Consider the following 9,735-nt stretch of genomic DNA (forward strand, 5'->3'; position numbering starts at 1 on the left):
AGAATCTGAGCATCATGCCCACTAGAAGTTCTTTTATACTTCTGGTAACTAATAATAAGAGCTTTCCTGGCACCGACACATTTTCCATTGAACCATTGACAGTGCCAAGAAGGCTTACAAATATTACTACATAATAGCTGTTGACAGTCGAGAACTAAGGCATTACAAGATGTCAAAAGGGTAGGTGGTGAATCATTACTAAGAATAGATTCGCATATATTCCCCAAATGATCAGACGCCAACAGATCTTTAAACGTTTGATCCAATTGAGTTGACCATCTTTTTTTGCGGATTGTACCCCCACCCTAAACAGGAAGTGGGTACAAAGATTTTAAGTGTGGGTGAAGGAAAGGGGACTTGAGACAAAGGAAAATAGGTAAGTGATCACTATTAAATCTAGGGGTAACCTCCAAACTCTCCACATAAAGGAGAAGATTTCTTGAGGAACTGAAATAGTCAATAAGGCTCATCTTAGAACCAAGATGAACCTCCATCTCTGCCACCACCCAGGCAGGCAGCGTCCTGTGCCCAACATGATTTGGGAGGCGGGTGAGCCCACTAAGAGCTCTTGCTGCAACTGCACAGCATCAGTTTTAAAAGTTAAACAAAAAATTTAACTCCTCCCCCCAGATCTGCCACTCCCCCAAGTTTTGCCACCGTAGGCAATTGCCTCTATTGCCTATGCAGTAATCCGCCTATGCCTTTGGCTGGGGATTCTGGGAGTTGTAGACAACAACATCTGGGAATTCCTGATAGAGAGAACACTGCTTGGTTTCCTTTCTCCCATGTAAGCTATTCCTTCCCAAACACTTCTGTTGCATGAGACGTGTGTGTGTGTGTAAAGCATTTTGTTCTTGTTCTGTGTGTAGCTGTGTTCTACTCATGTGTCGAACCTTTGCGTAGGAGCTATAAGGCAGCTGCCATCCTGCCCAAGAATTAATAGTGGGTACAAAGCAAGATCCAACCTTCCACTGCTAGTTCAGTGAATAGAGCCTAGAGTAGGGAATTAGCTAAGCCAGGGATAGGGGAGGATTTTTCTTTGAAATTCCTAAATTTGATAGTGTTAATTTGATATGGAAGGGAATTTGATAAATTTGATAGGGAAGGGAATTTGGATTTAGTCATTTTTGGTTAGGGATTAGGATTATCTCACCCAGCTTTCACCTCACATCCTCTCTCTGAAACTAAAACTGTAACCAAACAAGATACACAAGCACTACTAACACTATCTTCTACCATTGTTTTATTTATTCATCAACTAAAATGATCTGTTTTTCTTCTATTCTATCCTTGCCCCTCCTGCTTACTTTACTTCACTACTAGGTTTCCAGGAGATAATTGGTACTTTTCTGTTCCCGAGGGAAGAGATGATAGAAGTGGATATTAAATGGAAATTATTCTGGGGCAGGTTGCATGGATCCATTTCATAAGTTAGATCTCTTTTTGTATCATTCTACCAAGTGCAGAGGAGAATTTTGCCACTCTTCTAACCCAGCTCAAACGTAGCACAACTCCGTCTCCAACTCACAGCTTGGGTCACAACTAAGTGGTGACTGGAACACCCATGGTAGCATGCCGCTGTTAGACAGCCATCAGTGTCCACCCCATTGAATGCCTGCCTCTCCTGCAGTGCCTGATCCACTCTGCATGGAAACTCTGATATAGCCCCTACCTCTCTCCTCCTACCCACTTATCTGGAAGTTACCTACAAAATGAGAATCACAGGATCTGATCTTTCAGATCAGCGCATTGCAATCAACTTCTTTTCTTAGGGGACTTCTCCAGACCCCCTCAAGCTGAACATCAGGCTTCTGGCTTTTATGCCAGCTCAACTGAGCAGTGGGCTGCATAGTGCTGTTGTATTTACAGATGTACTCACATGGACATGGATATGCACAAATACTACAGAACCCTAACACAGAAGCGGGCACTGCAACCCATCATCATGAGCCTGCTTATTTCAATCATAGCCTGGGAGGGAGGAGGTATGGGTGACACCAAAAAGAACCAAAAAAAAGTTATGGTGTGCTCTGAGCATTTATTGATTCAACAGCAAAGCAGCAAACAAACAAACAAAAAGCACGTGCAGAGCTCAGTCTGGGAAACTGGGGGGTGGAGTGTGGAGAGCTTTGATTTGAACTTGCCCAGGAAGCCACTTGGCAATTGCTAGTTGCCACAACTGCCCTGCCTGGGTGTGCCCCATGGTGATGCTGGCTCTCCCTACTTGTTCAGGCAATTAGAATCAAGTTGGTTGTTTTTAAAACATTTGATGCAGTCTTGGTTTTTGTCGCATCGAAAAAGTGGGGCATCTTTGATCTTTTCCCAGGCCCCCACCACAACTTCATCCTCTTTAATTGAATCTTTCTTATAAATGGTCTCAAAGACAAATGCCCTAAGATTTTGATTGAGCTTGTCAAAAAGGGGGTTGACCCACTGGACAATGTTTCTCATGTCATTCTGATTGAGACATCGGTCTACACAGGGAGATAACTTGCTAAAGAAGATCAGACAACTCTTCCGTTCCTTATTTTCTAGCATCTTGGTTACAGGGCTGTTCTGATCTTCATGCAACAGGCGCCATTCAGCATGTTCAGTGGTGTTCTTTAAAAATCTTGGTCTGGCTGCAACAATATTCCCAATTGACTTTGGGACATATGTGCCATTTTTCTTATCAATATCCTTGTGCATCTGATCCATAATACTCTTAGGCAAAGCTTTCTTCAAGTCAGCTTGTGTTGGTGCATTGCAGATATTGTCATCCAGTCTTACAGCCATAACATAATGGTTGTTCTCAACACCATACCTAGAAAAAATCACAGGAAAAATTGGAAGGAGTGATGTAGTGTGGAGCAAATGAAAATCAATGCACATTATTCCAAATGGGGCTTCTTCTTTTGGCTATGGAAACATACCTCACAATTACAATTACAATGTTTGCATTGGGGGGGTTCTGCCCAGCTCTTCGGGGTTCAGCCCAGCTCCAGAAGTGCATGTTGTTGGTTCTACAACTTCAGGTTTTATAGTTCAAACAGAAGTTACAAGGAAGGGGAAAGCTCCACATCACAGGGTGGATCTCCCTAAGTACAGAGTTTGTCTCCTCAGACTAATGCTGTGGTTGGGTAGAGCATGGAAGGGTGAAGCTCATGAGGTCATTGGCATAGGGCCCAAGTACATAAGAACAGCCCTGCTGGATCAGGCCCAAGGAAGCTCATCTAGTCCAGCATCCTGTTTCGCACAGTGGCCCACCAGATGCTGCTGAAAGCCACAGGCAGGAGTTGAGGACATGCCATCTCTCCTGCTGTTACTCCCCTGCAACTGGTATTCAGAGGCATCCTGCCTTTGAGGCTGGAGATGGCCTCTAGCCATCTAACTAGTAGCTGATGATGGACCTCTCCTCCATGAAGTCATCCACCCCTCTTAAAGCCTTCCAGGTTGCTGGCTGTCACCACAACTTGTGGCAGAGATTTCCACAAGTGGATTATGCATTGTGTGAAAAAGTACTTCCGTTTGTTGGTCCTAGATTTCCCAGCAATTAATTTCATGAGATGACCCCTGGTTCTAGTGTTATGTGAGAGGGAAAAGAACTTCTCTCTATCCACTTTCTCCACCCCATGCATGATTTTATAGACCTCTATCATGTCTCCCCGCAGTCGTCTTTTTTCTAAACCAAATATTAGCCCCAGGTGTTGTAGCCTTGCCTCATAAGAAAGGAGCTCTAGGCCCCTGGTCATCTTGGTTGCCCTCTTCTGCACAAACGTAGAATGTAGCAGTACAGCTACAAAATGTAGATGTACAGCTTCTACATTTTTGTGACAACTGAACAGGGCTAATCATTGGGCATTTCCAGATGGCAATAAACTACAAGATGTTCAAAGCTTTCATGCAAGTTCCAGTTGCAATCTTACTCACACTCACATTGATGCAAGCTTCCGCACTACTTCCTAGCATGATCTTAACTTCTGCTCACTGGGCAGCAACCTCATATGAATGCTACCTGCCTGCCAGTTCTTCCATTCCAAGAAGAACCTGCCCTTTTTCATTACTATTGTTTATGGCAACTGCAGAAAAGCAAGGAATATCATGCAGTTTGTTGCTGACTGGAAATGCCCATAGCAGTTAACGGGCCCGCAGTAGTCCCCAATATCCCTTAGGGATAGCAGTGTGTGAACGTATGCATACCACATCCCAAAAACTGTGGGCACAGCCCTCCAAACACACATGACCTCACCAAATGTGAGTACTACTCGGCCATACAAACATACTGGCCAACGTGATCGTCAGTGTTATGGTGATGCTGTGCGCCACGTCAAGGCTGCTGTGGAAACATAAAGAAACCCTGTATGTTATGGATGGTCCATAAACATATCAGAACCAGAGATACCAACTCAGAAGTATGTGAAATATAGGCCTGTGTCTGATTTCATTTTATATTAAGAAATGGAGTAACTCCTGAACTCAAGGTGAACTGGCATACTGCTCTCCCTGCTCTGTGAAGGGAGGAGGCAATCCAGCATTGTATTGTAAAAATGGATATGCAAGGAAACACAAAAGCCGGGCCTGAATGCTGAATGCTATGCTAAAATGCCGCTGACTACCAGATGTCTGTGGAAGAGGCCAGGGGCTGAACTCCTCTTTCCTGTTGCAAGAAATCTATGTTAATCGTTGTCAATAATGGCTCTGCTATGCCCAAGGGGGATTACTTAGTTGCTGTCTATAGAAATTCCACATAAGTAAATGCATACAAAGTAAATACCTGTAGACTTTAATTCTTACCTCACTGATGCTTCTGCCCTAGCCAAATGTATTGAACATCTCACACACGTATAATTACACACTATATAGAGGTACACAAGAAATAATGTAATTATTGTCTCACACAAGTAAAACTAAATTCTCTCACTAACTCCTGACTTTTAACACCTTTTGGGAAGATGCCATTTGCAGCTCTGAGATGCATATTTGCTTTGGGCAGTGTTCCCCCTCCCTTCTAAGCGCACAGTTTACAGAAGATGAGATTCAGATCTCTCTGGACTGGCCAATATCCCGAATAATTAAAAGACATTGTCCAGAAGGTAGCAGCAAGTTGTCACCTTTTTGAGGACCCAGGAAAAGATGGGATTTGAATAGACTCTATGAAAGAGAGAGAGATCAAAGAAAAATTACACTATAAAGAAGCAGGCTACTGGACAGAGAGTTTAGCTATCTTGTGCCTACAGCAAGATCTGCTCAAAAAGGATCCCAGAGTTTGCTGCTAAGCTGCGGGGCAAAGCAGGAACTCTGTTCATGGACTGGAGCTGTCTGTGACTTCTACTGCGCAGTGAGAAGTCAAGACTCCCCAGCAACGGTGCTCTGGCTCTCAGCCATGATCTGAGCAACTGCAAATGCTCCTGTCTCCCGCCAAGCGCCTCGCTACTTCAGCTGAAGAGATTCACCGCTCTCAAGTCTCTGCTCCTGGGTAATATGCTGCTCCTTACAAGCCTTGAGCCCCTCCATCTTTTCCCCTCCTTCCCCCCTTTTTCCCCTCTACTAATTCCTGATCTCCCCCAAACCATGCCAGCCCTCAGCCTTCCTCCCCCCCACCCTTTTCCATCTGTATCTGAATTGTATTAGGCTCTAGGAAGATTTAATACACACACACATGGTAGTTAGGAACACTGGTTGTGGCTAGGATGTTCTGTTTAGATACTGTTAGTAATATTGATAGAGTGTTTCTGCTTTGCTAGATTATGTTGTTATTCTTTTATACTCAATAAAGCCCATTGAATCTTTGAGGATTGGTTTGATCTCTTTTCTTCCATGCGCCCAGATCATACATGGTCACCATATAAAAGAACTTGGTCACTAGGTGACACTATGAGCCAGACCTAATTTTGTATACTAGCTAATGAGCATATTTAGTGTATAAATCAGGCCTGGTCTGTAACATGACACTGTAGGTAGTGTTTCCCAACCTTTTTTTATCCCATACATTTTTTAAAACTGGGGCATACTACCCCTCCAACAGACACCCCTTTTGTGCAGCAGAATTTTAATTTATTTATTTTCATTTCCTTCCTCTTCCAGGCTCATATCCCTCCTGGTGCATAAGGGAGCAAGTCACTTCCAAAAGTGGGGTGTTCCCTGATGCATTGTGAGGCACATGAGCTCCGTGTGTTTAAACTCTTCACTTCTGGAGTTGACTCAGAGTGAGTCAGTGTGACACACCAGCCAGTGTCCCATGGCACACTCAGAGGTGCTCCTACCCCTCGACTTCTGGGCCAAAGTCCCAGAAGTCGAGAGCCTCCACAGCCCCAGTGGGGCCCCAAATCCTCTTTAGTCTGTCCCAGATGGTGTGGTCACCCAGTTGAGAATGAAGACGCTCAATTTGGGGGGGGAGGGCCTCCAAAGGCCTCTAGGTCCAGGCTCCAAAATTAACTAGGTGCACCTCTGGGTGAACAAGCAGCTTACACAAGCAGCACTGCCACAGTACAGTTACTCCAATTGCAGCGTATGAATGTTACTGCAGCAACCACTCATTCACTACAATAGGGGTTGACAACCTGTGATCCTCCAGAACTACAACTCCCATCATCACCCCAGCTATGATGTATTTGCAAGGGCCTGGCTGGGTTGGGAGCGCTGCTGCTCAGTGGGAGCCAGGCTCTGGGACTGGCAGCAGAGAGGAATGGGTGGAAACTCTTGTCTTCATCGTCACTCCTGGTGCAGGGCCAGGTGTGGATGTACAGGTCCCCCCAAAGATGGCACTGCCTGTCCCTTCCCCAGTGTTACTCCCACTCTGCAGAGGAAGAAGACTAGAAGATGAAAGAAAAGCATGGGTGTATGATGGCTAAGGTGTAAGCAAGGACAATAACATACATAACATACACACATACATGAGACTAGAGCACATTTTCTGCTGCCTGGCATGACACTTAATATGGGAGCCTTAACTTTCAATTTCTAGGCTTTGGCACATGAATGAATTTGTTAAGTGTCTTCTCTTGTCTTAAATTTTATATCCTCTCTAATAAAAGGCTTGGTGTCCGTCCGTGGACGGACACCAAGCGTGTGTCCGTGCCTCCCTGGCCTGTTCTGGGCATGCGCGAAGCATGCGGAGCCGCTGTCTCAGCCAGAGGATGCGGCGCGGGGGGCCAGAGGAAGCCGGTCGGGGGGAAGAGGCGGCAAGGGAAGCCAGCCGAGGTGGCGGCGGAGCCGATGAAGCCTGGCGGCGGGGACACTTTGGGGCCCTTGCCCGGCCGGGGAGACCGGCCGCGGCCTGCAGACTGGCGGCGGTGGGAGGGGGAATGGTGGCGGGGGGCCCGGAGCGCACAGCTCCACTAGCGCCCTTTATTCAATGGGCTTAAAAACACACACACACACATATATATATATATTCAAGATTTTGATCCTTGAATTTCATATTTTTCTTCTGGGCATTTATATAAAAGCTATATGCTTTTGAACCCTTTGAGGCTATCCCCAGATCAAAGTTCAGGTGAAGGCGATCGCCAGGGGTGCCTTTGCACGGCTTCGGCTAGTGTGCCAGCTGTATCCCTTTCTTGAGAAGGCAGATCTGACCGCAGTTACGCACGCCTTAGTCACATCACATTACTGTAACGTGCTCTACGTGGGGCTGCCCTTGAAGAATATTCAGAAACTGCAGCTAGTGCAAAATGTGGCAGCTAGAATTTTATCTGGAGCTGCCCGCTGGGATCACAATTACACCCATTTTGAAAGAGCTGCATGTGTGCCAATTTATTTCTGGGTCCAATTCAATGTGCTGGTTTTGACCTTCAAAGCCCTTAATGGTTTGGGCCCTGGATATCTGAGGGACCGCCTGCTCCCGAGCACTGCTGCCCACTTGATGAGGTCATGGGGGGGCGCTTCTGCTCCGTGTGCTGACAATGAGATAGGCTTGGCTGTCATACACCAGAGACAGGGCCTTGTCAGTTCTTGCCCCCACACTCTGGAATGCTTTCCTGGTGAGCATATTCTCCCCAGTCTCCTTCATAGTTTTTAGAAAGTGAGCGAAATCTTCGCTTTTTATCCAGGTTTTTATTTGATGGTTTCTATCGCTGCTTCTTTGTATTTGTTATGGTTATATTGTGCTTGTTTTCAATATTTTAATCAGATTTGTATTTTTGTATTCTAGTTTAACATTTTAATTGTGTAATTTTTATAGTCTTGTTCTAACTTTTGTGGGAACTGCCTTGCGATTGTTTTAATGAAATGCAGTATAGAAATTTATCCATCCATCAGTCAATCAATCAATCAATAGCAAATGACCAAATTGTAAATTGCTGTAAGCATGAAAGCTGCCTCTCTCACCAGCAGCTTTATAAGGACAGAATGCTGAGGTTCTTGGTAGGTGTAGACTCACAATTGTGTTTTGATAAGGTTCCCCTAGCATGCAGCTCCCTTGGAAAGTCCCAGAACATCCATGAAGATACTCACCCTCTGATGTAGTCAACAATGGTCTTCAGGTGATGTAGATCTATGGCCCCACTCCCCAAGCACAGCAAGACAGCCACACACAATAGGCTGAAGTCCGGCCGACATCTAGACATCTGTCAAAATAGACACCATTTTTGTCTGGGAAGTGAGCAATCATTGCATGAGAGGCGGGCCTGTCTAGAAGGGGACAAGCTATGCTAAATCTGCATTTCAGTGAGCCAGCTCCCAATTATGGTACCTTTCAAAAGGGAGCCAAAAAACACTGGTTAGTCTGTAAGAGAACATGTCATTTCGGAATGGTCTTAAAAGTGTGCAATTTCAAAATCAAATGTCCATTCATAAGTTCCTTGAAGAAGGGGCAGGTGTGTACAAGCCCATCATTTCTGGTTCATCTAAAAACAAGATAATAGTTTAAATGGTCTTGCTTTCTGGGCTAAAGACATTATCTCCTCTGGACATAACGGCAGGCAGGAAAATCCCCTGCCCCATTTTCAACCCTTTCCTACCATCATCCACTTAAGTGGAGCTGGAGGTGGCAAAAAAGGCATTAGCTAGAAGCACATCTGATAAACTTCTCTTTAGTTCCAGAGCTGGGATCACTCACCATCCACTTCATGGTAAGAAGAAACACCAACCAGCCTGTCTCTCTGCTGCAAGGTCCTTTTTCACGCACTTGTTGGGACAGATCAGCAGCTCCTTTCTTTATAGAGCAGCTCTGCCTCTCTTGAGGAAAAATTACGAGCTCCTCCTTGCACAGAATTGCAAGGAGGAAATTCTGAAATAATTATTTGCTGGGACAGGAAGGATTTGAAACATCTGATGTTGAAGATTAGAAAGAGGAACCTAGCAATGAAACATTTACAGGAACTTTCAGCTGAATTCTAGGAATTGGTAGCATTGTCTCAGACTCAGCAATGTGTTATAATGCTAATGAAAACCTTTGCAGATTTTATCTGCAAAGAAGCCATTAAAAGCATCACTGCAGAACAACCCCAGGAACTGATTTAAGACAAAATGAGCAGAAATTATACTCTTCACAACCCGGGATAGCTCTGCTGCACATGAACCTGCAGACAAAATGTGCCCAGACCAAAATCCGTTTTTCACTGCATGCACCGCTACCACATGGGTCACATGCTGCATCCTTTCAAAATCAAACTGAGTTCTCCTCCACTTGTGTTCTAGTCGCCTACCCAACCATTTCAGCCCCTGCAACTCCTCAGTATACCAAGGGGCCATTTTGGAAGCAGGTCGGAATGGCAATCATGTCTACTGCCCAGTTGAGTTTCCTATTCTAGGTTC

General features: G+C 45.1%; 1 protein-coding gene across 1 annotated transcript; it reads right to left on the minus strand.

Moving 5' to 3' along the window:
• Positions 1-2,018: 2,018 nt before the first annotated feature.
• Positions 2,019-9,118, minus strand: LOC128332053 (uncharacterized). Its single transcript, XM_053266280.1, has 3 exons — positions 9,038-9,118; positions 8,434-8,546; positions 2,019-2,803 (listed from the first exon to the last, which is right to left on the minus strand). Exons 1-3 carry the CDS (start codon positions 9,047-9,049, stop codon positions 2,221-2,223), a joined length of 708 nt encoding a protein of 235 aa, XP_053122255.1. The 5' UTR covers positions 9,050-9,118; the 3' UTR covers positions 2,019-2,220.
• Between the last annotated feature and the right edge of the window lie 617 nt (positions 9,119-9,735).

Source organism: Hemicordylus capensis, chromosome 6 (genome assembly GCF_027244095.1).
Source record: "Hemicordylus capensis ecotype Gifberg chromosome 6, rHemCap1.1.pri, whole genome shotgun sequence".
Taxonomy (NCBI): domain Eukaryota; kingdom Metazoa; phylum Chordata; class Lepidosauria; order Squamata; family Cordylidae; genus Hemicordylus; species Hemicordylus capensis.

Excerpts from the sequence above, each read along its gene's own strand:
- LOC128332053 (XM_053266280.1), bottom strand. Across the intron at positions 2,804-8,433 it reads ATTGTTGACTACATCAGAGG|GTATGGTGTTGAGAACAACC; the intron begins GTGAGTATCTTC and ends GATTTTTTCTAG.